The following is a 25,541-nucleotide window of genomic DNA, read 5'->3' as shown; positions in this document are numbered from 1 at the left end:
AAAGGTCTGACCACAGTCTCTTGTCTCTTCATGCACATCCATTGCTGAGAAATTGGTTGCCCATTTATAACCCCAAGCAACTGCCCAGAGAATGCCCATAAGTAATGAAGCTTTTGGAGAAAAGGCTGACTGTTAACACCTTTCAAAATCAGTGGAATCAGGACCATGTGTTTCAAAAGCAGCAAGAAAGGGGCCGAAGAATGTAGAGCTCCTTGGAATTTGGCTTCTCTGAGGCTTTGTGTTTACCCTGGGATTTTCTGGGTTGAGAAATATTGTAGAAAAACAGTTCTGTTCTGTCTAAGAATAGAATTTTCTAACTAAAAGAAGTTACTGCTGTTCTTCTAAACCTCATAGCTCTCCAACTTACAGTTTAACTAAAATAGTGTTAGTGTTTTTAGTGTTCACTAAAAATAAATGTGGGTTATGTACTGATTTGCTTTGGAATTAGGATACCTTTCTTCTCACTTTTGCGTTGCCCAGAGTGACATCTTTCAAGAACCTGACAGCTTTGGTTTCTTGCTGAGATTCTTTCCAAACAGGTAGAACTAATGACCAGAACAAAAGAGATGAAAGTACTGCCAAAAATGTCTGAGAAAGGAGCAGAATTGCCAAGTGCTTTCAGTGTGAAGAAGGTGAGAGAATGAGGAGCTCTCTGAGGAGCTACCATGCACGCTCTATGAATTTATTATAAGGTTTCTGTCCCAGGAGAGATGTTCCCTGAATTGGCAAGGCAGACATGCTGAGAACCGGAAAAGAGTTTCCTCCTCATTTAGCCAGATAAGATCCCAGCAGCTTTTAGATGTCTGACTGACAGCATTTTTACAGCTTTTTTGGTCTACCTGGAACAGTGATGTATGGGTGAGGCAATGGCTTGTGGGTTGTAGAGCAACTGGAAAATCAGTAGCTCCTTTCTTTCAAGGAGCAATCTGGGAATCATCTTCTGGACATGGAATATGTATGGGGTACAAGAATAAGCAACCATTTGTTGGGATGAGAGTATGTACACTGCCCTGCTGATGCGCTCCATAGTGTTTGTTTATATGGTGGAGTGGGCAAGAGTCCTCAATTTCTTTTGCCTTGAACCCATCTCAAACACATTGCTAAAAATGTCACCCAGTCCATCATTAGCAGGTGTAACTGCAGTCTGAGAACAAGCAAAGGGAAAATAAGGGTTGTGTTTTGGTGTGGATTGCTTTTCACATTGTGCAGATCATTGTTTTTGTATTTTGCTTTATCCTTGCTCTCATTTTCATCTGATTTTCTCACTGTCAGCCCCTTTAATTTTCAGAGAGATGCTTGCTTTTCTGCCTACAATGACATATTAAAAATCAAAATATACCTCTGCATCTCCCTGTGAACAGTTTTGCTTATGTACCACATGGAGATACCAGAGAGCAATCATGAAAAGCATACTGAAAATATGTATTAAGTCTGTTGTGTTAGAATCCTGTGTCCTGTCAGGATTTGTTGCTTCTTGACACTTGGAAAATAAATTGTCCTGACACCTCAATGTAAGTGAAAATAGTCATTAGATTAAAAAGCCTTTAGGGTTCATTATAGATTTAACAGCTTTTATAAGCCATTTGTACAGCGAAAACCCATTAGTCAGTGAACCACTATCAGGGTTGCAGGGCAACTTGGAAGCTGTTTTAGCCGAAGGTAGCTTTTCAACTTTCCAGAGTAGTCCCTATATTTGGCATCTTTAGAGGACACATATGCATGGAAATAAAATTCATATGTGCCAGTCAAATAGATGTTTTTTATGGAATGACTGTGGTACTTCAAAGCAAAATAAGCTGGAATTTTGTGATTTTGGTTACTAAAATTAGGCAGACAATGAGTTATGATAAGACTTTGCATTATTTCTAGTCGACTGGACGACTCATGCCTGTGTAGTCCAGGTTAAGAACTACTGTCAGAAAGAATGAAACTCAAAACAGCCTTTCACAGGAGAGCACATCTTGTTCAGAGTTAAAAGGGCAAATTCAACACCAAGTTCTCATTAAACTCTGAAGTTGCTCTGAGTTTTCAGGACTTTTTATTACTTTCCTATATGCAAATATTTGGGTAAGTTTCATGAATTTAGGTGTTTCTGGAGCAGACCAATAGGTAGATCCCCAGCATGGTTTGGAGGAGCAAACCCTGAATCTTTTCAAGCACAATTTAGACACCAGTTTTTTGAGAACATCCTGGCAGATTATTTTGTGTGTTCTAACCTTCTTGTGGGCAGTTTCATGAGGTGCAAAGCACTACTCCTGCATTTAGAAGAAGCAGTGAAAAAAGTTCCAAGTCTTCCCACAAACAAGCTGTTCCAAAGCAGCTGTTTCTACCAGTGGCTGCTCACATGGTGCTTGAGGTACAGAAGTTTTTACTAGTGTGTTAGAGGCTCGATTTCAGAGATTCAGTAAGAGCTCTCTTAACAAGTCATGTTAAGACTGTTAACAGGCTTTTGAAGGAGATGATGGCAGCATTTTGTACTGTTGTTTTAGGCAAACGCTGAATAGGCACAACAACCAGTCCTGGGAGTGTAACTCATTTTCAGTCAGTCCCAAGTGATCACAGGTATTTGCTGCCTCAGTATCCCTCAGTTTCCTCTCCCTCTCACCTTCAACATCAAGTCTTCAAACCTGGAGAAAGCTGTGTAATGCTGCATTGAGAAACATGCCTATTTTTGTCATTAAAGGTGCTGTATATGTATTACTGGTGCTGGTACATGCCTCAAGTTACAGTATCTTCATTTGAAAAAGCTGATTCTGCAGATGTCTTGATGGGGAGACCAGGAGACAGACTAGGCAGGACAGGAGAGAAAAAAAATGCTCTTGGTTTCTTTTAATTTAGTACCAGAGTAGTCAAAATATATCTCTGCTCTGCTTCTGTTGCTAAAAAAGAAAAAAACTCTTTCTGAACATACGCCATTTAAATGCAGATTTTTGTGTAAAAAAAATTACTTAATCTCCACCAGAATTTATAGATCACTTCAAGACGTTAAGTGCTGGAAGCAGCAGTTTCCTAGCTGTGTGCCATTTGGAACTGGGTGGAGCATAAATGCCACCTGCTGAAAACCACGTGGGACTTGCTCAGGAGAAGATAAATATGCTATACTTGTGCTTGGAGGTTTTAACAACACTTGGTAACAGTGATGACATTCTTCAGGTGCTAAATAAAAATACAATTTTTAAAATCTGATATATTCTCTGTCTTGACAGGTGGAAGTTTAATTCTCTTCCCCCCTTTTATAAATTTCATCCTGACATTTATCTGAAAGGGTATCAGACCCCAAGTTTCTGAGATCTTAAAGGAAAATTGTAGTTCTCAGTTTTTGTTAAGAGAGGAGTCTTGATTTTCATACATAGAAGATAGCCAGTGATTTCACAGGAAATTCAGAATGTCTGTATTTATACAGCTGTTTGAGGTACACATTTCATTTCACTATTGTTTTTCACAACCTCATTTTTACTGTAACAAAGGTAGCAGTCTGCATTTACCTGAGAGAAAGATACTTACTACATGAAATACAGGATATGTATTTGAGGGACAGAAAAAGTGTGGGACATACCATGATGTCCCAGATATGGAACACAAAGCTGGAGAGTCTGGCCCTGAAAGCAAGACCTACCTAATTTTGCAGAGTAGTTTGCTACTGTAGTAGACAAGCAACTTTCTGATCCCCATCTTTAATGTGTATGTCTTCCAAATGTTACTTAAAGTCCCAATGTGACTGTGTATTTTAAACTTTTCTTAATTTTCCTTAAAAATTCCATTCCTGCAATCAAGTGGTGGTGTGAAAATCTCAACTTCAATTTAAAAGAGTTAGCTAAATTTCCAGTTTTTTATTGTGGGAAAAAAAAATTACTAATGTAATTCCTGTCAAAATTTTAAATTTACATCTCTTTACACTGCACATACAGACAGACTGTGGATTGATGTAAAATACACAGATTTTAATCCAGGAAGGTCAGACCAGGTTCTGTAACTTTGATGCTATTAGTGAACAAAGAGTGATATCACAATGTGCCAGGATCTGAGAATCAGCCCTGAGTAAAAGACCAAGGAGCAGAGCCAATGCAGTGGAGAGCTCTTCCTTTTTAGGTCTGACCCCTTCAGTCACCAGCTCACAGTTAGATCAGCTTTCTGACAGAGAACCTTCGTGAACTGCTTTCACTGAGGTTTAGTGAAAAAAGAAAAATATTCTTTTTGTTGTTTGTCAGTGTTGGAAGATTAACACAAGATAAAATCCTATGGACTTGAGCTCCTGGATTAATTATTTGTAAGTAATAATTTACATTATCAGTGTGGTTGCTTTTATTTCAGGCAGTGGAGTGGGAAAATGTTGCTATTTAAAATTGCCTTCTGGGAACATCTTTCTCCAGGTGAGTAGGAAGGTCAGAGTGCAAACATTGGAAAGTTAGGTACATGATCTGATGTCAAGGAGCAACTGATACTTGTGGACAAATGCTCGCCAAGAGGAATGAACCCACCTATTCTTCCTGCTCGATAATCCCGTTTGAAACTACTGAGTGCAAATTTACTGGTCTTAAAATCATCCTTTTTCAAACTACATAAACTAGGGACAAAGACTTCTTTTAAAAGTGAGAATGAAGCCCGCAGTAGATTATTAACCAACTTACTATTACCACCAAATGACCTGAAATTCCAGCTATACTTAAAAAAAATGAGATTATGTGAAAAATACAGAGGAACCCCCAAATATATAAAAAACCCCATAAAATATTACAGGCTCTGCATATATGTTTGGTAGTGTGGCATTTGAAATTTAATGTGACATTAATGCCCCCTGCTGATAAGCCTTCAAAATGTACTTTGAATCATGCTCAGAATTTAATCGTCTTCTGCCTCAGTACATCCCTTAAATTAAAAGATACAAATCTAGCATATAACTCAGTTCTTCTTAAATAGATCACATTTCTTTTAAGTCTGCTATATAACAAGATCTATGCTGTCACAAAAACAGCTCCTTAGAATTGTCCCACATGAATCTCTTCTGCTCTTGGTTTAGTTAAAGGTCCAGTTATGTAGCATAACTGGATAGAATCTAAATGCTAAAGGAGAAAAACAAACTTTTTTGAGTATTTCATAAAGAAAGCAAATTATTATAATGCTTGCCAAAATAGAGAAATTGCAAGAGGGTGAGCAGATATTCAGGGTTGTACTAGAGGAAGCTGAGTCACAAGATCATTGAGATTGGAAAAGGCCTGTAAGTCCACCGAGTGCAACAATTAACCCAGCACTACCAAGTCCACCACTAGCCCATGTCCCTAACCCATGTTCCTAAATGATAAGCCTTTTCATGGTAAATAATAATTGGTAAACAATAGGTTTATATATAACAATAGGTAAATAAAAGATATACTTAGTATTGATTTTTACAGAGACTCTCTTGCTAATAACAATATAGGTATTACTTGATTCCACAAGAAAGAGGAGGATTCATTTCCTCTCTCTTGAGGCTGTGGGAGAAATGCTTTTCCTCTGCTGTCAGTGATTAAAAAGACAGTACTGTGCTTTTTCCAGTTTCCATCACCTGTGATGCTCCATCTTTCCTTGTCCATTCATCTCCCTGCCTCTTTAAGGTACACAAAATTTTGTGCAAGTGCCCATAGCATTGGCTAACCACCTGAAGCTTTTAGGGTCATCTAACCCTGCATGTCATTCTCTCTGAAGAGAGCGAGAAAACCTGTGTTGTCCCTCTCCAGAATCAAAGGCTGAGCTTTTCTCAGACAGAACTGATTTAAAGAGACTTTCTCAAGGCAGCCCAGCTCTTTGTGAGTGCAGTGAGTACAGTGAGAGCAGGCTCAAGCTGTTTATAAGACCCACAGTGTGGGTAGATATCCCTCCTTCCTTCAGGCTGACAGTTTCAGCCTGTGATCAGTCTGTGGCTCGTACCTGTCAAAGAAAATAGGCTTAAATTTATAATACAAGAATCACTGGTGAAAAGTAAAAGACTTTACATGAAAAGGTTGAAAAATGTTGTTTTAAACTGAGAAAACTAGAGCAGTGTATAAAGTGCACTGAGTTATATCTGAGTTATATAGATTGCAGTAATCAAGATGCTTCATTTATTTTTGCTTATTTTATTTTCTACATATGAAAAGGTTGTACTGGTTAGAGTGTTTTTATGCTTTTATGTCTGTTGCCATTAAGGGAGACTTGTACTATTTTAAGTGCACAGTTAGAGCTGGAGAAATCTGGATTCTTTATGTGGGTGAGCTCTTAGGTAACATTAAGCTATTGCAGTGTAACACGTAACCATTCTTCAAGGACCATTATATAAAAAAGCAGCTGAAAGAGTTTTTAACCAGATATTAGTATTTTTAGAGGTCATGCTACTCTCACAAAGCAACTTCTGCTGAAATAAGTACCTTAGGAAGACGTGAACTCTTTTTTTGTCTAAGCATGTCTTCTTCAACCTTATAAACTATACCTAATCATACTTAATTACTAAAATGGTTAAATAAGACAATAAGTTCATGAAATGGACTTGTAAAAAGCTCTGCAGAGACTGCTTTGATTTCTACACAGCTCCAGCTTCAAAAGCCTGTGTGACTTAATAAGTCTCTCTGCCTCCAGTGCCCAGCTTGCGCCTGCACATGGAATGGTCTTCAGAACTGTAACAAAGCCATGTCCTTTGTCAGACTGCTGCAGACACGGTTGCTGTGTGCCACAGTTGCATAAAGAAATTATTTCAGAATCAGTTATATAAGGTGAGGGAGAGAGAACACCTTGAGGAGCAGCAGTGTGGAAAGACCATTTGATTTCATATTTAATCTGACAGTGTAAAATAAGTGGCTATTCAGCATAATGAAAGCATTCACTTGTACTTGTTTTGCCATTACATGGAATTCCAGTAGAGGTTCTTTTTTCTCTCTTTCATTATGCAACATAATGTTGTAATGAACAGTCCTTTGTCTGGTTTTTTGTCCTTGTTTTGCAGTATTTTCATAAAAAGTAGGTGATTTGCTGCATGCAGTTTCTTTGCAATAATAAAGGTTGTGCAGTCAGTCTGATCCTTATAATCCATTACAAACATTAACTTGCTGCAGTTACAGGCTTCAGGAGCCTTTGCTGTCCAATACACTTCTCTTTCCACAGACCTGGGTCTGCTGCACAAGTGTGAAGGTGAAACCTTCAAAGGAGAATCACTTGTGATAAAATGGCACAGAACAGATGCTTCACAAACTGCTGTAGACCAGGCTTTTGTTGATCCCTGAAGGGTTCATCCTGCTAATTCCCATTAACAGGTAATGGGAAACAAGCATCTGCCACCCTCACACCTCAGTGTGAAATTTCAGCTGCTGGCACATCTGGATCAGATGTGCTTCTAATTAGTGGTAGTCTTTATCTTCTTTTTTATTTGTAAATAAGCTTGTCTGAAGGCATGTTCAACATTTCCTTACCACTTGGCCACTCCATGGGGTGAAACTGTAGATCCTTCTTAAGGCATTGTAGTTGGTCTTTCAATATAGATTATTTCAGGAGCCCTGAAAAGATTTCCCAGGGAGAATACTGTAAAAAGGCTTGGCAAAATAACTGTTTCAAGTAAAATTATTCAAATCCTGTATTTTCTAGAAGTCCGCAATTCTTCTGCCAGAAGGAAGTTTGATTATTTAAGAAAACAAAATATAACTAAGATATTTTCTTTCTTTATGTCAGTTAAAAGTACTGTGAACTGAAGGTTGATTTACTAAGTAGAGATCATCTGGCCACAAATAAATACAACCAACACTTGTAAAAAATATTGATCCCTGAACCAACATGAGTTTGTGAGGCCTCATCCTAATAAGGATACTTCAGGGAACAGATGTAGTAATTCTTAAATAGAGGCTTGATCTGCTTTTAGAAAAGAAAGAGTGGGTCTGTGAATTTAATAATAAATGTGATTTGTTCCAATTTGCTGTGCTTCTAACATCCCTGTGCTGAAACTGCAAGAATGGAGTTCCCATCTCCAAGGAAAAATAACACAGAGGGACACCTGGACCCATCCTGGGCATAACAGTCTGGGATGCATAGTTAAATATTTCTGATATTAACCATTAGAGAGCAAAGACACACCTTAACAATTCCTTCCAGCAGTAACTTAGGAGTTACTTCAGGACACACAGATGCCAAGGCTGTTGGATGCTCCATTGTGTCTGTTCGAAGAGTCTCATCACCTCTCTCAAAAAAACGCACCAAATTCTTTCAGATTTTGCATAACTGTGCAAAATTCGAGTTCTGTTACAGTGCAGCAGGTCTGAAGCTGTCCCCTAAACTCAACCAACCTAGAAGTAAACAAATCCCTGGGTGAGCAAGAATAGGTTGGATTCAAATCTAAACAGGGATCTTTAGCCAATCTAATTCAACCCTAAATGCAGATGTATCACTGGCCAGGGAGCTGGGCAGTGTTAGAGCCACCAATCAGCTTGATGGGGGAGTTTTGAATCTTCTATTTTAGGAGGATCTTAACAATACAAGAGGTTGTTGTTGCATGGATCTCTAAAAGTGTGTGTTGACTCTGTCTCTGACCCATGGATCTCAGAACAGAGTTCAGGCATGGGGGGAGGTAGAAATATGATCAAAATAGGTGGAACTGTGAGCCACAGCCTGTGTGTCAAGGGTTGCAAACACTTGTGCAGGTTCGTGGTGCTCATGAAGCTTTGGCAGTTTCAGTTAAAGAAGTGAAATTTGCTGGAAGCAAACTGAGCTAGGGCATCAATAGCTATCTCAGTGACTATCCACTAAGGAACACCACATACAAAATACTTTTCATTAAAGACTTCTTTTATATTTATGTTGCCATTTGTGTGCAAGAACAGTTTTTCAGTTTTCAGTCATGCATATTAAAGGTGCTGTAAGATATGAGTATCTGTGGGAAGGCAGGTAAGCTGAAAGAACCTATACCTATTTATGTACAAATAGCAGCAATACCAAGGGGTTTTCAAATTTACTCATATGGACGTTCAATATCACTTATATGAGTGATAAAACAGACAGCAAAAGGAGATTTTTGCAGTGGCTGTGTGTCTGTTATACAGGACAGACAGGTTGTATGACTAAAGTGTACACAAGAAATTTTCACAGCATATTCCTTTTCTCCGTAAGTTTCTTGCTCCTCTGTTAAGATTTATGGGGAGTCTTCAGTCTAGGTTGATCAAAAATTCTGTCTCCCACAGTGTGGTCATCACTCTTGTAATATCAATCTCTATATTTTACAGCTTTATACTCCCAAGTGGAGTTCCCCTCTTGCTTTCTTACTTGCAGAACAGGGGCCTCTTTTCTGTGAGTAACAGTATTTTAAAAAAAATCTCCGAGTTGTTGAGGATATGGGGAAGTTCTTTGCTATGAATTATGAGAGTGTGTACAGTGTGGGACTTCAGTCCCACTGCTTTGAAGTGCAATAATTTTATTTGGATATTAGCACTCTCTGAGTTTCTGTCAGAGCCTCTATGCTATTACACTGAGGAGGAGGATTTCTGGATGTATACCATCCAGAGGGATATGGAGAACCTTGGGAAGCAGGGCCCTGGGAACCTTATCAGATTCAACAGGGCCAAGTGCAAAGTTCTGAATCTTTGGGTTCGGAAAATCCCATGGCACCAAGGCAGACTGGGGCATGAAGGTGGGAAGGTCTTTGAGGTGCTGGCGGATGAGAGGCTGGATAGGAGTAAAAAACTGTACAGATATCCAGTAAAAATTGAAATGGAAATGTGCCTAAACTGGTCCATCAGGTTTAACACCCTTTGCACTTTGATTGTGTGGCTCCTGTTCTGCCTGGGTCCTGAGCTCTCTGCTCTTGTCTTTGGCTTCACTCATGAAAAGTCTTTTATCAAAATCCAAAGGATGGGATTTTTTCACCCTGTCTAATTCAGTTTTCTCACCTTTGGACCATTACCCCTAAGGGTACAGTTATAAATCAATATTACTATTTTTGTCTTGGGTGAGGACTGTGATGTGAAATTTTCTTTGCAGTGTGGCAGAGGGAGAACAAGAATTAGTAAATCTGCTTGTTTTCATGAGCTGAGGTTAGGGACACCTTTGGTGAGGTTGTTGTGACGTTACTGAAGCTGTGTGGGGAGCTGATGCTCTGGATATATACAAAAAATGTCAATTGCTTAGATTCCAAGCAACCCATTTAGGAGCCATACAATATGAAAAGAAATACTAGAAAGGCTCCTTGTAGTTCATATCTGTGATATAAATGCAGCTTCAGACTCAAGTCAGTTTTGGTTTTTTTGTTTTTTTTTTTCAAAAGTGGCTCTGGTGAAGTGGGTAAGTAAGGCAGTGCACAGAAATCCCCACAGGTTGCTTGGAGATTTCTGAGTAGACTTCTTAGGCTTTACTCTTAAGAAGCAGCTCCAGGGAAAGGTGAGTGGCAGGAGAAAAGTCTTCCTCTGGAGGCTTCTTCATATTGGTCACAGAGGGCTCATCTGAATTAGCACAACATGCACGTTCTCCATCACGGGCTTGCAGCTGCAGCGGGGAAGTGTTTTGGATTTAGCTTCCTCTAGGCTCTGTAACAATCTTTCCCACTCCCTGCCACTGAGCAGAGGTTTTAGCTGTGGCTGCTGCTGTCTCCTGCCACGCTGCCATCGATCCCCACTGTGCTAACACTCACATGCCCTTTGGTAACGAGGGGCTGTCAAAGCTCCCATCCTGCTGGGCAGACCCACTCCTATCTGAGACGTTCATTAGTGTCATCTACCAAAAGGTTTATGTAACAGATGTTGCAAAGCAAAGGCACAGAAACACACACGCTCACACACCATTATGGCAGGGGTTGTCAGAGTGACGGTGGAGGGAGGATGGTCCACAGGACTGGAGTAGCTCACAGGCACAGCTGCATCTGTTCAAAAAGCAACTAACGCCTCTCTGTGACTATGCTTTATTTTCAGCTCGTCATCATGGCTGGGACTGTTCTGCTCGCCTACTACTTTGAGTACACCGACACTTTTCAGGTGCATATCCAAGGTTTCTTCTGTCAGGATGGCAATTTGATGAAACCATATCCTGGGACAGAGGATGAGAGCTTCATTTCACCACTTGTGCTCTACTGTGTGCTAGCTTCAACTCCGACAGCAATTGTGAGTATGAGGAATTATTTGAAATCCCTATGACCACTTCATAAATAATAACAGTAAATAGTCCTGTGATACCTTTGTCCCCTTGCCTCTCTGTTCAGCTGTTCTTGATTTACACTTAGCCAGATCTTTGTTTTGCCTCAGCCTAATATGATCTTCATCTGTTGTTTCCAGAAGTAATTATTCTGAGGTAATCACAGTGCGAGACTGAGGGTCAGAGCTTGTTAAGCCTTTTACAATAGCTTTCTTACTTCACTGATTAGTTGTGAATTTCCTGGGCTTCAGAGAGGGTCTATTGCTAAGGTTATGTATTATTGGAAATAAGAAAGCAGGATAAAGCTGAAGTAAAATCCAGGTCAGATGTGCAGTATATCCAGGATTATTTCCTGCTATATTAAAAGGACTGTTGAATGGCCTTAAAAGGCTTAGATGAGGAGAAGGATGCTCCTTCAAAAAGAAAAACATGAATGCTATTTCCTTTTTTTTATGATCTCTTTATTTTTGGCAGTCACTTAACTTTTTTTTACCTGATTTTCTTCACTGTTCAGCCAGTAAGCTGCAATGTAGCTGTTCTATGCAGATGAAAATATTAAATTAGCTGAGTCCATATAATGCCAAACAATTTATTGCAGTCATTGGTTAGCAAAACTTTGACCCTTTTCCATTTTCCACACAGAAGGTTGCATATATCACCAACAGCCCCAGCTTTGCTGTAGGTGTAATTACATTGATAAATTCCTGTCAGGTTGTGTTTATGGACTTTGTTTCATTTCTTTCTCTTTATTTCTTCCCTGTTCATATTTATTTCTTATATTAATTTTCTTTTTCATCCCTTTCAAAAGTTGATTAAAGCTGTATATGACGTATTTACTTTCAAATGGTGAGTGTTTCACCACAGCCTATTTTAAGTTTTGTTCTGCAGTAATTTTAGTGCATCAGATCATATTCTTGTGCTAAGAAGTGTGAAATGGATCTGCAGAAAAGGCTATAGGTTTTGGTACAGGACACTTTCTGAAAAAAAATGGGTGCTTTGAAGTGAATTACATAATGAGTTTACCAAAAACATCTGCAGTAACAGTTGTTTTGTGTATTGGATCTTGTTGCATGTCAAGGCTTTCATTTTACCTTGTAAGTTGTTGGAAAATGAAAAAAAAGAAAAACCCAGAACAAAAAACCAAACCCCCACATTTTGGAACTCCCCATCAATATTCAGGGACATAGCTTTCACAACTGCTTTTTGTAGAGGTAGATGGAGGGTCACAACTATGCCTTTATTCCATAGCAATGACATTAATGAGAGGTTTGTTCCCTGACTACTGACACAACACTAGGTAATGAGTGTTGCTCTTTATTTGGATCTTCTCTTTAAATTCTTGCTCTGCCAAAGTTTGATGCAAACATTTCAAGTTTTGTTCCACTTTGATCAGTATTTCTTTGCTTTTTAGTAACCCAAGAAGCTTTTCCTAGTTATTGTTCTTTATGAAAAGCTGAATTGGAGTCTTGACTTGGCAGTGCTGGATTAATGGTCAGACTTCACGATCTTAAAGCCTTTGTCCAATGTCCTGGTTTGAAGGACAGGTGTTTGCCAAGGAAAGCAGAAGCTTCCCCTTGGACTGAAAGGAAATGTGATTCTTCCGATTATTATAATTTTGGAATTAAGAGAGCTCTCAGGCAAAGATATGGGGGTAGGAATAACAGTTCTTTACTAGTATATCTAACAAGACAAACAAGAACATCAACAGCTATGAAATTACCCACAAACAGAACAGTAACTCAGTCCCAGTGTTTTTTGGCTGCAGGCACCTTTTCCCTGAGCTGCAGTTTCTGGTGCTGGGGGCGGGCGGGTCCCGCAGAGCCGCAGGAGGGCTGGGGGTGGTGGCAGCGCTGTCCCAGGGGGAGAGAGAGAGATGGAGAGAGAGAGCTCCGCTCACGGTGTGGGTCCTGCTGCTCAGCAGAGTGCTGGATGGTGGTAGTTCACAGCGAGAAGACAGCAGGGCAGGGTTTGATGATGGTTTCCCGACGCTGGGATGGCGGAGATGGAGGAGAGGCAGCGATCGTCCTTCTCGTCCGAACTCCGCAGGGGAAATGGGCCGAGACCCAGCCTTCCACTTCCTCTTCTGGCTGTTTGAATCTCGCGGGGCTTGCTTCTTCCCTCCCGTCCCCTCCCCCTTGTCACCAGGGCCCAGTCAACAGGTATCTTAGCATGACAATGGGGAAAATTCCACAGAGGGCAAAAAAAGAAAGAACTAACCCTCAACATTATCCACCCCGAATTTTCCCCTACCATCATGCCAAATCAAATTAAAAATCTTCAAATTATAGACATCCATACAGTTACAGATACAGGCACAGTATTGTAGGTAGTTCACCCTAAAACAAGGTCTCCTTGGGGTATGCATCTGGTCTTTCCATCCCTTTGCATGATCCACCAGGTACACCCTGGCCCTTGAGCAAAAACCACCCCCCGAACTGGATTGTCTTTGCTGGAGGCAGGGTTCACCCAAACAGTTTTTCCTAGCATACCTCTCATATGCACCACTGGAACCTTGTCCCCATCTGGTGTTCTCAAGGGCTCAGACTGGGCAGGGCCTGCTCGATTAGTGGAACCTCGGGTGTTCACTAACCATGTGGCCTTTGGTAGATTAATCTCCCAGTTTTTGAAAGTCCCCCCCACCCAGTGCCTTCAAGGTGGTTTTAAGCAGCCCATTTCACTATTCCACTTTCCCAGCCGCTGGTGCAGGGTAAAGAATATGGTACACCCACTCGATGCCATGTTCTCTGGCCCAGGTGCTTATGAGGCTGTTCTTGAAATGAGTCCCATTGTCTGACTCAATTCTCTCAGGGGTACCATGTCTCCAAAGGACTTGTTTTTCCAGGCCCAGGATGGTGTTGCAGGCAGTGGCATGAGGCACAGGGTAGGTCTCCAACCATCCAGTGGTGGCTTCACCATGGTCAGCACGTAGCGCTTGCCTTGGCGTGTCTGAGGCAGTGTGATGTAGTCAATCTGCCAGGCCTCCCCATACTTATAATTGGACCACCGCCCCCCATACCAGAGGGGCTTCACTCGCTTGGCTTGCTTGATGGCAGCACACGTCTCACAGTCATGGATAACCTGGGAAATACTGTCCATGGTGAGATCCACCCCTCGGTCTCGTGCCCACTTATAGGTAGCATCTCTGCCTTGGTGACCTGAGGCATTGTGGGCCCATCGAGCCAGGAACAACTCTCCCTTGTGTTGCCAGTCTAAGTCTATCTGTGACACCTCTATCCTTGCAGCCTGATCTACTTGCTCATTGTGTTGGTGCTCTTCATTAGCCCGACTCTTGGGGACATGGGCATCTACATGACGGACCTTTACAGGTAGCTTCTCTACCCGACTGGCAATGTCTTTCCACTCATCAGCAGCCCAGATTGGTTTTCCCCTACGTTGCCAGTTAGCTTTTTTCCATCTTTCCAGCCAACCCCACAGAGCATTGGCTACCATCCATGAATCAGTGTAAAGGTAAAGCTTTGGCCACTTCTCTCTTTCAGCAATGTCCAGGGCCAGCTGAACGGCTTTGAGTTCAGCAAGTTGACTTGATCCACCTTCTCCTTCAGTAGCTTGTGCAACCTGTCGTGTGGGGCTCCATACGGCTGCTTTCCACTTCCGGTTCATCCCCACGATGCGACAGGAACCGTCAGTGAAAAGAGTGTAGCGAGTTTCATCTGCTGGCAGTTGGTTGTATGGCGGGGCTTCATCAGCCCAGGTCACTTGTTCTTGCTCCTCTTCATCGGCAAGACCAAAGTTTTCACCTTCTGGCCAGTTTGTAATTATTTCCAAAATCCCAGGGCGATTTGGGTTTCCAATACGGGCGCGCTGTGGGATGAGGGCAATCCACTTGCTCCATGTGGCATCGGTGGCGTGGTGGGTAGAGGGGACCTTCCCTTGAAACATCCACCCCATCACTGGTAGTCGGGGTGCCAGGAGGAGCTGTGCTTCTGTGCCAATCACTTCTGAGGCAGCTTGAACTCCTTCATAAGCAGCCAAGATCTCCTTCTCTGTTGGGGTGTAGTTGGCTTCAGACCCTCTGTAACTTCGGCTCCAGAATCCCAGAGGTCGGCCTCGGGTCTCACCAGGTACCTTCTGCCAAAGGCTCCAGGACAAGCCCTTGTTCCCGGCTGCAGAGTAGAGCACATTCTTCACCTCTGGTCCCGTCCTGACTGGGCCGAGTGCTACAGCATGAGCGATCTCCTGCTTGATCTGGGCAAAGGCTTGCTGCTGCTCAGGGCCCCAGTGGAATTCGTTCTTCTTCCGGGTGACCAGGTAGAGAGGGCTGACGATCTGGCTGTACTCAGGAATGTGCCTTCTCCAAAAGCCTATGGCACCTAGGAAAGCTTGTGTTTCCTTCTTGTTGGTTGGTGGAGACATCGCAGTGATCTTATTGATGACCTCAGTGGGGATTTGGCGCCGCCCGTCTTGCCACTTTACTCCCAGGAACTGGATCTCTCGGGCAGGACCTTTGACTTTGCTCCTCTTGATGGCGAAACCGGCTCCCAGCAGAATCTGGATGATCTTCTCTCCTTTCTCAAATACTTCCATTGCTGTGTTCCCCCACACAATGATGTCATCGATGTTTTGTAGATGTTCTGGAGCTTCACCCTTTTCCAGTGCAGCCTGGATCAGTCCATGGCAGATGGTGGGGCTGTGTTTCCACCCCTGGGGCAGTCGGTTCCAGGTGTACTGCACGCCCCTCCAGGTGAAAGCAAACTGAGGCCTGCACTCTGCTGCCAGAGGAATGGAGAAAAATGCATTGGCAATGTCAATGGTGGTGTACCACTTTGCTGCCTTGGACTCCAGCTCGTACTGGAGTTCCAGCATGTCCGGCATGGCAGCGCTCAGCGGTGGAGTCACTTCATTCAATGCATGATAGTCCACAGTCAATCTCCATTCTCCATCAGACTTGTGCACAGGCCAGATGGGGCTGTTGAAGGGTGAGTGGGTTTTGCTGACCACCCCTTGGCCCTCCAGCTCACGGATCATCTTGTGGATGGGGATCACGGCATCTCGATTTGTCCTGTACTGCCGGTGGTGCACTGTGGAGGTGGCAATTGGCACTTGCTGCTCCTTCACCTTCAGGAGTCCCACTACAGATGGGTTCTCTGACAGTCCAAGCAAGGTGTTCAATTGCTTAATGTTTTCTGCCTCTACAGCAGCTATTCCAAAAGCCCACCTGAGTCCCTTTGGGTCTTTGTAATAGCCATTCCTGAGGAAGTCTATGCCTAGAATACACGGTGCCTCTGGGCCAGTCACAATTGGATGCTTCTGCCACTCTTTCCCAGTCAGGCTCACCTCAGCCTCCAGCAAAGTCAATTCCTGTGATCCCCCTGTCACCCCAGCAATAGAAACAGGCTCTTCCCCCACATGTTCTGATGGTATTAGGGTGCACTGTGAACCAGTGTCAACTAATGCCCTATGTTTTTGTGGCTCTGATGTGCCAGGCCATCGGATCCACACCGTCCAAAAGACCCGGTTTTCCCGTGCCTCTCCCTGGCTAGAGGCAGGGCCCCTCTAGCACTGGTTATTATTTCCTTCCTGGGCATACATGTTGGAGGTTCCCTCTAGGGGATCTGACAAATCATCCTCCCTTTTGTAATACCCTGCATCTTGGTTATGGGAAGTTGAGGCTACCTTCACTTTAGTGGAGCTCCTTTGGTTAGTGTTTCCCTCCTTGAGTTGACGCACCTGCGCTGCCAAGGCAGAAGTGGGTTTCCCATCCCACCTCCTCATGTCTTCCCCATGGTCACGCAGAAAGAACCACAGGTCAGCTCGTGGGCTGTATCCTCTCTCCTTAGCTGGGGGACGTTGGGCTCTAACTCTGGGATCTGTGACTCTCACTGGTGCTGCATTGACCTTCCTCATCTCCTCCCTCACCCCTCTTATCTCCTCCTTGAACTCCTCTCTGAGTTCCCTAATCACGGCAGAGACCTGAGCCTGCATTGGGCCATTCATTATACTCTCAAAATTTCTGAGCTTATCGGCAACAGAACCCACTGTCTCGTGGTTGGTGTCAGCATTAATGGCTGCAATGAATGTGGTGTATTGAGATGGCCCCAGGTGTGCCAGATTCCACAACATCTGCCCTGTGCACCTGACCTTGTCGGGGTCATTGTCATGTTGTCCACCCCTCCCAAAGAGTACTTCCAGTATTGCTACTTCTCTCAGCTGTTGGATCCCCTCCTCAGCGGTTTTCCAGCGCATTCTATGGTGGTGCTCCTGCATTCTCTCTCTATGGACAAACCTCTCTCTTACACTCATTAAAAGCCACTCCCAGAGGGAAAGGGGGCCTCGTTCCCTTACGAATATGTGATCCACACCTGAGTCCTGGGTTAGGGGTCCCAAATTCCTTGCTTCAGTACCATCCAGCTGCACACCTGTACCCATAAGGTCCCAGACCCGCAGTAACCACATTGTAAAAGCCTCACGGCCCCTTCGTACAACATCTTTACGCAGATTACGGAGACTCTCGTATGACAGGGACTCTGTGACGATCTCAACCTCTGGCTCCCCTGCTGGTTGTGAGGGCCCTGCTTTCTGATCATTATTATCTAGGTGCTTTGTTTTCACCTTAGACTTTCTAGTTGCCACGGGGGCAACTGCTGCTGGCTGTGAGTGCCCTTGCAGTTCAGCTGGAGCCTGGAGAGATGTAACATTTGTGGGTTCCACTGCTGCACCATCAGGTTCTCCCTCTTTAAGGCAGAGGGAGAGTTTCTCAAGAGCTGGGGAAAGGTACTCCTTCAGCATCTGGCCCATCTCCTTCACTAGAAACCCCACCCACTCTGGATGGTTCCTTTCTGAGGTGAGCTCTGGGGCAGAATCAGGCTCAGGGGCAACATCCTTAGCCTCTGGGGCAGAATCCTTAGTCTCTGTGGCAGGGGCAGAGTCAGGCTCTGGGGCAGAATCCTTAGTCTCTAGGGCAGAATCCTTAGTCTCTGGGGGAGAATCCTTAGTCTCTGGGGCAGGGTCAGGCTCTGGGGCAGAGTCCTTAGTCTCTGGGGCAGAGCCAGGCTCTGGGGCAGGGCCAGGCTCTGGGGCAGGATCCCTATTCCTTGGGGGACGTATCAGGGTTGTCATCCAAGTCAATCTCCCCTCATCTCGGAATGTTAAATAGAACAGGTTTACAAGGCCTATTAGCAATGTCAGCCACTGTATGACATCATTACTGCTTAGAAGAGATTTGAACCCCTCAAAAGCTGGTGGAGCAGACCCAAAAAACTGTGTAAGGGGTTGGGACAAAATTTTCCCTGGTGTCATATCCTCACAGTATGTACCATTATTAAAGTAGCCCCAAAAACATACAGTTAGAGTGTGATAGCTCCGAATCCATGTGCCCACCTTCCAGAGGAAGTTAAAAATCCATGAATTTCTCACGTTATCAGCCCACAAAAGGAACTGGATAATAGTTACAGCAGCCTGAGTTATAGGACCCATGTTCCAGTAAGGGATTGCAAATGGGAGAGATAAAGCTGTGGCCACATGGAGCCCAAACCACGGTAAGCTGGACAACATGATGCCACCTAACACAAAACTGAGGTAACTCAAGAACTGTTATTCCTTTTTCACCCTTTTCTCTCAATGCCCTCGGGCCCCACGTTGGGCGCCATAATCTGTCCTGGTTTGAAGGACAGGTGTTTGCCAAGGAAAGCAGAAGCTTCCCCTTGGACTGAAAGGAAATGTGATTCTTCCGATTATTATAATTTTGGAATTAAGGGAGCTCTCAGGCAAAGATATGGGGGTAGGAATAACAGTTCTTTACTAGTATATCTAACAAGACAAACAAGAACATCAACAGCTATGAAATTACCCACAAACAGAACAGTAACTCAGTCCCAGTCCTTTCTGGCTGCAGGCACCTTTTCCCTGAGCTGCAGTTTCTGGTGCTGGGGGCGGGCGGGTCCCGCAGAGCCGCAGGAGGGCTGGGGGTGGTGGCAGCGCTGTCCCAGGGGGAGAGAGAGATGGAGAGAGAGAGCTCTCCGCTCACGGTGTCGGTCCCGGTGATCAGTAGAGTGCTGGATGGTGGTAGTTCACAGCGAGAAGACAGCCGGGCAGGGTTTGATGATGGTTTCCCGACGCTGGGATGGCGGAGATGGAGGAGAGGCAGCGATCGTCCTTCTCGTCCGAACTCCGCAGGGGAAATGGGCCGAGGCCCAGCCTTCCGCTTCCTCTTCTGGCTGTTTGAATCTCGCGGGGTTTCTCTCTTCCCTCCCGTCCCCTCCCCCTTGTCACCAGGGCCCAGTCAACAGGTATCTTAGCATGACAATGGGGAAAATTCCACAGAGGGCAAAAAAAGAAAGAACTAACCCTCAACTTCCAACATGAGCAGTTCTCTGATTCGATGAAGAGTGTTTTATTTGTAGTTTCCATAGCCCATGTTAAACACAAAGAGTGAAAGGCTATAGTGAGTGCCAAGTAAGATTGTTGGGTGCTGAAGAGACCTTCATCTTAGTGCTGTGTGGAGCTGGACTGTGAACTAACCCATCCAATGCAAACTGTGCAGAAATGCTAGCCTAGATCCATAAGGACAGTTATCACCCTGGCTGAATGGATCCAGGGCTGGGTGTAAGTGGTAAACTCTGCTTTGTGAGCTGTGCTGTACTGTTACACTGGATACATTGCTCCACACAGAGGAGACATGGTCAGAGTCAGTGCAGTGCTTTTGGCACTTTGCTTAGCACCAGTGATCTCTAAAGTACAAGCTCAAGGAGACAGAAGGTCAAACTTCCCAGGCAAAACATTTTTATTTCCATTTTAATGTAGTATTTATTAATGCATTGTTTATTTTTAAATTAGTTGTAACATTGTGTTGTATTGTATTATTAATACATAATTCAGTTGTTTAATGTACAGTTGTTTAATGATATTAATTTAACTTAATATCAGGTTAATCTTCAACCAGGGCATATGTCAGAGGTGTGTTTTTCTGTGCTCCTGACTGGTGCTCATCACAATATCTTTATAGGAGTAATTCACTTTATTTCTCATTCCCATCTTTTCCTCAGAGACCTTCTCTTTGCACAGTATTTTCACACTTTGCTTCAGTTTATAGCTGACACTGCAGACTGAATTTTGGCAATGGTCATCAATGAAATGCTTATAAATGAGACAGAAAGTGAGCTCACATTCTCCCTAAACTCTGTATTGCACTTGGGTACTGCCTCTCACTTAATCTGTCCACTGCCCAGGAGATATTTGATCCAGTCAAATGTCCCAGGGATTTCAGTGCAAGGAACAAATGCAGCCATTTCTATTTAGACCAAGATGATTTGTACTCTTTAAAAAACCTCCATACACACAAACAAAAGACCCCATACAGCTGTGCATCATGGGAGGGAGCACTGTGTGCATTCACTGTCAATTAAGTTGCAGCTTCACTCCCTACACTTTGCTCTGGGGAAGAATCACCAACAATGTACAGCTCCTCCATGAAGACATGACTTAAGTCAAAGGTATTGCCAGTCCCTCCTTACAATTACTTCTTTCTGCTCTCCACAACACTTACTGCTCCACTTCCTAATAGCAAAATGGTTGACTTGGCACATGGCTGGTTTAGTGCAGCAGCAAACCCGATGTCTCTGTGTTGCATTCACATTACCTCTGTCCTTACAGCTCATGACATGAGAGGAGTGATTATTGGTGATACCCAGCAGCAACAAGGTACTAGCTCATATTACTAAAAGGGCTATGGAAGCTTCTAGGGAAGCTTCTATCTCCTATCCTAGGGATGTGTACAAGCTCCCTCATGTGAGACACAAGCATCATTAAGTGCAGTCCTGTGTGCATAGGTCTGGGGAGGACTCAAACTCAGCACAGTTTTAAGGTGTTACAGTGTTTGCAAGCCACGATCTTCAATATTTGTGAACTTAACGGAATATCTTTGTGTCTTTGTCACTTGGCTACGACAGTGAACATGAGGAAAATGAATGTGTGTTTTAAGAGCTGCTGTGGGTTGGTACCACTATATCTGCATTTCCCTACAATTTTAGTGGCAAAATAAATGTGACTGGCCTGATTTTATGCAGTTTTATTTTTTGGTTTTGAAACATTTCCCTGAAAGTATTCTGGGATGACTCCACCATATTCATCCGTGTCCCTGAATACTACCTTTCCCTGTTTACAAGGTTACTGCAAAGCAGCCAGTTCTCCAGCTGGTACTAAACAATCCTTCCAGAGTTCGGCACTGCTGCCTGCTCTGCTCCATCCGATGTGATTTATCTACCCACCCAAGAGAAGCAGAGAGGCTTAGGAATAGAGCCAGCTCACTGAAATTAATATTGAATAGTATTCAGAAAGCTTCTAGGGCAGTAGTCTCACTGTTCATTGTTGCCTTAAAATGAATTGAAAGTGCCACTACCGTTTTCACACAAACTTCAGTTTCATTCCTTCTGTTTCCTCATTGGAAGTAGGAGCCTGCATGTAATCTGTTAACTGTCCAGTGTTATTCATTTGTGTGAAGGAGTATTTTCAGATAATGTTGGTTTCAGTCAAACCAAACCAGTCTGATTATGAATTAGAAGCTGAATTACAGTGTTGATCTGAAGCAGGAGGAAATTGTTCCAACTTCTCTCTACAATCTGCACTTACCTCTCAAACTTCAGAAACACAATTCTTCTAGATGGTTCCCCTATTCTGTCTTGATTCCTTAGCTTTGACTTTGCACAGCCATATTACTACATTGATTTATTTCTGTAAGGGAAGCCAGGGAATGATTCCCTGTGCCTGATTGCCCTATGGCTGCTCAGCAGCAGATGCTGGGAAAACCAAGAATGTCTCATGCAAGTCAGAGCTCTGTTGCAGCAGCTCCTTTCCAGCTTCTTGAGGCAGGAATCACCAGGCTCTGGTGCTGGTGCTGCCAGGAGGCACAGCCTGCTGTGCCCCAGCCTGCTCCCCACCACCCTTCACCCCTGTGCTGGCTCAGCAGGCTCTGTCCTCTGCCAGTGGTGACCTGCCTTCATCTTCTGGAGTCCTGCCCGGGCTCAGATCCTGAGGTGGTGAAGGTGGAGCTGGGATACAAAGGAGTGAGGCAAAGGTGTGCCCTGTGTAAGTGTTAATATTCTGCTATTTGCGCACCATTCTGGAAGAATAAAAAAGGCATTCTTGGTTTGGTGCAACACTTTCGGGCACTTCTGTTGACAGTGTTTCCAGGACCTTGTGGTGGTCCCAGTCAGATGCTAGTCTGTGAGGAACAATGCAGAGCTGTGGAAAATGTGTTCTTTTCATTATTTTAACAAAACAAATTTTAACTAAATTTGTTTTGTGTGTGTGTGTGTGTTCTCTTCAATTAGTTTAGAGAGTTTTACCACAATGTCTTAGGTTTTCAAGCACCACACTAAGACAGTTTTGGGTTTTGAGCAGGCTAGAACATAAATTGTGGATTTCAACCCTTTTGACTTGAAATAAAGAAAAAAGAAACAAAACAACAAAGCAATTTTCTTGTTCTAGAAAAGTATTTACAACTGTTCTTTGCTATTGTTTTCATTCAACAACATCAACCACCCACTCTAAAACAGAATGAGGTGACTATGAGGTGACATTCATATGCAATATGAATGCATATTAAACCACTGAGTTTGTATCCTTGGAAAATTAAAAGTGAGCCGGCAACATTCAGCTGAAGACACTGTTTTATTGTCTTGTATAGTTTTGCAAAATACAGTATTGATTCATGGGGGTGAGAACACCTGTCCAGGGTGTAATAGTGTCTGGTTTGAAAGACAGGTATATGCTAGGGAGGGCAGAGCCTCCCTTTGGAATGGAAAATTCAAATCCCCTCCCTCTAAATTATTGTAATTTAGAAAATTAAAGGGGCTTTCAGGCAGAGGTATGGGGATAGGAATAACAGTTCTTTACTAATATGTATAACAAGACAAAACAAACAACAGTAATAACTAGAACATTAAAAGTAAATAGAACTAGGGACCTTGAAGGGCTTTGCTTTACGAAACCTGGGGCAGTCTGATTCTGGTGTGGAGCTCCGAGAGCACCAAGCTGGAATGGTGGAAAATCCTGGGCTGGTGGGTGAGATGAGAAGCTCTGTCGGTGACAGCTGGAAAAGCAAGGATGTCCTGGCTGGGCAGGTGGGTGCAGGGCCACAGCATAGTGAAAAGCCCCAAAGCATTGCCGAGGAAGCAGCGGCGGTGAGACAGCACTGGCCCAGCTTCAGCAGTGCAGGAGGAGGCAGCTCAAGAGTTCTGAGGCACACGAGGAGATGATGGCACATTTCATGAAGGTGGTGAAATAGATTTTGGGCACGTCCTGGATTGTAAACTAGGACAGATAGCAAAGACAAGAGAGTGTTTGAGGGAGCTCTCAGCTGGTCCCTCTCGTCAGGGATACCAGTGATAGTGATCTGATCAGGGAAAACCTCAGGGCCTTGTCTGTGGATCACAGAAGAAATCCTGCATCTTGGGGAGGGGTTGAGGCAGACCTCAGCCACCCCTTGCCTTCTAAGGTCCCTTTTCTCAATATAAATGTTGCTAAGTGTTTGCCACCTGGGTTTGACCATGGAGTGGGTCAGCTTCATAGAGTCAGTACTGGGTCCTGGGGGTAGCAGATACAGAATGGCAGATCAGTATTCCTCAGGGGCTAAGGCTAAATGTGAAGGAAGTCTAAGGAATTCAGGAACCCACAGCAGAAAGTGAAAGTCAATATAAGCCATGTTCTTAGTGGGGACTGTGGAGAAGAGGGAACAGACTGTTCTGATCATGAGAGGCAATCTTGCAAGAGACACCAGCTTCAAAAAATGAAATGGATTAAAAATTAGAGAAACCTTAACAATGAGGGTAAGCAAACACTGAAGCAGAGGCTGTGGCATCTCCATCCTTGAAGACATGAGTTCCCATGGAGAGCCTGAAGAATATCCTTCTCCTGACTGTAGCTGTTCTGATACAAACCTCAGAGATACCACAGTGCAAAAGGGCAGAACTGTTTTTGGCCCAGCTCAAGCCAATGCTGATGAAACACCCTCTGGAACATTTTGCAAAGGTCATCTTTTGGTCAAGAGTCCTGCTTCTCCCAGGGGAAGTGTAGAGTCATGCTGAAGCTGGCTGATTGAGGTTGAGAGCCCCACAGCTTCATCTGCTGCTGTTCTCTGTTTTTGAGCACTCTGCATGCAGATTGTCTCACAGACAGTGCCTTCCTCATATCCACTCCTCGCCTTGGCTGCTCTTTGAATGCTGGATGCTTCATTAATTTGGTTCTTTGTGTTTGTGACAAACCTGCCCAGACTGAGAGAAACGATTTTAAAAGATCTAAGTTCAGCTTTTGTTTGCTGCAGAGATTTTTTGTGTGTTATGGCATGTCCCTGAGTGGGGTTTCAGTGTGGAAAGTGATGTTAAAAAGGACTGACTGTGTCACAAGGATGCTGCTATAGTAAACAAGTTGAAGGATTTAAAAGCTCGCAGAAATCAGAATAATTTCAATGTAATATCTAGGAAAGAGACAAGTCATGTGTGCACTTAACATAATTCTCTCTAGTATAGGAACTCCATTGTCTTGCTGTGATGGGAAATTACATCACTTGTACTTCTTCAGGAAAAGCAGCAGAAGGAAGTAACTTTCACAGAGAGACAGACATGAGACAGTCCCAAACTGTGGGCACGGTGATGCATCCTACATCTCTCCCATGCACCTTGGCTGGTGCTCCTTTATCTGTGTGGAATTGCAGGCAAAATTAAAACAGTGGGAACTTCTATACAACCCCAGTGTTCAATGGAAATATGAAAACATTGCAATAATAATTTTTTCATGTTTGTCACGAGTGACTGAGTGACTGAGTGACTGAGTGAGTGACAGGAGGGCTGTGAGTGTCACCAAAACTGCAGGAATAAACAAAAACCCTCCAGCAACATTTTTAGTGTTAGAGAATCAAGGCATTACTTTATTTCTAGCCAGGATGTGCAACAGATACCATTTCATCCTCATGTAGCCTGGATGTGCAGAGAAAATCAGTCCATGACACATGTATTACCAGATTTTTCTGGCAAAAACATTAACTTTAAAAGCAAACTTTATGCAGTCAAAACCTAAAGATATTCATTGGTTTATTGGTACATTGGTTCCAAGTTATGTAGTTAGTATCTGGTTTCCTATTGCTAACAGATATCTTCACCTCTGATTCTAATTAGGTCCTCATTCTTCTCTCTCCTTTCCCAGGTGAGGGGTGTTGTTTGGAGTTGATGGTGTACTTGTGAGCCTTCAGGGCCACTGATGGCTTTTACCTTTTGTGAATCTTCTGTGCTGCTCCCAGTCTGTTGAGATGTTAAACTCATCAGGCCTTCACCTGGTGGAACAGTGCCCTGGAAAGAAACTCTAATTCCCTTCCCCTGGGGCAAAGGTGAACATAGGTGACTTGATGGTATCAAAGGTCTTTTCCAACCTAGTTCATTCTGTGATTCTGTGAAAACTGAATAGTTATAAAATAAAATAAATTA

At 43.5% G+C, this 25,541-nt stretch overlaps 1 protein-coding gene across 1 annotated transcript in view; it reads left to right on the top strand.

Annotated features, from left to right (window-relative positions):
- Positions 1-25,541, top strand: part of PLPPR1 (phospholipid phosphatase related 1) — a 71,681-nt gene that overhangs the window by 19,441 nt on the left and 26,699 nt on the right. The window contains exon 3 of the mRNA XM_062512939.1: positions 10,890-11,078. Within this exon, the coding sequence (XP_062368923.1) occupies positions 10,890-11,078 (189 nt within the window). The remainder of the gene's footprint in view (positions 1-10,889; positions 11,079-25,541) is intronic.

The sequence above is a fragment of the Cinclus cinclus genome, chromosome Z, assembly GCF_963662255.1.
Source record: "Cinclus cinclus chromosome Z, bCinCin1.1, whole genome shotgun sequence".
In the NCBI taxonomy this organism is placed as follows: Eukaryota; Metazoa; Chordata; class Aves; order Passeriformes; family Cinclidae; genus Cinclus; species Cinclus cinclus.
This window is presented reverse-complemented; position numbering and strand designations above follow the sequence as displayed.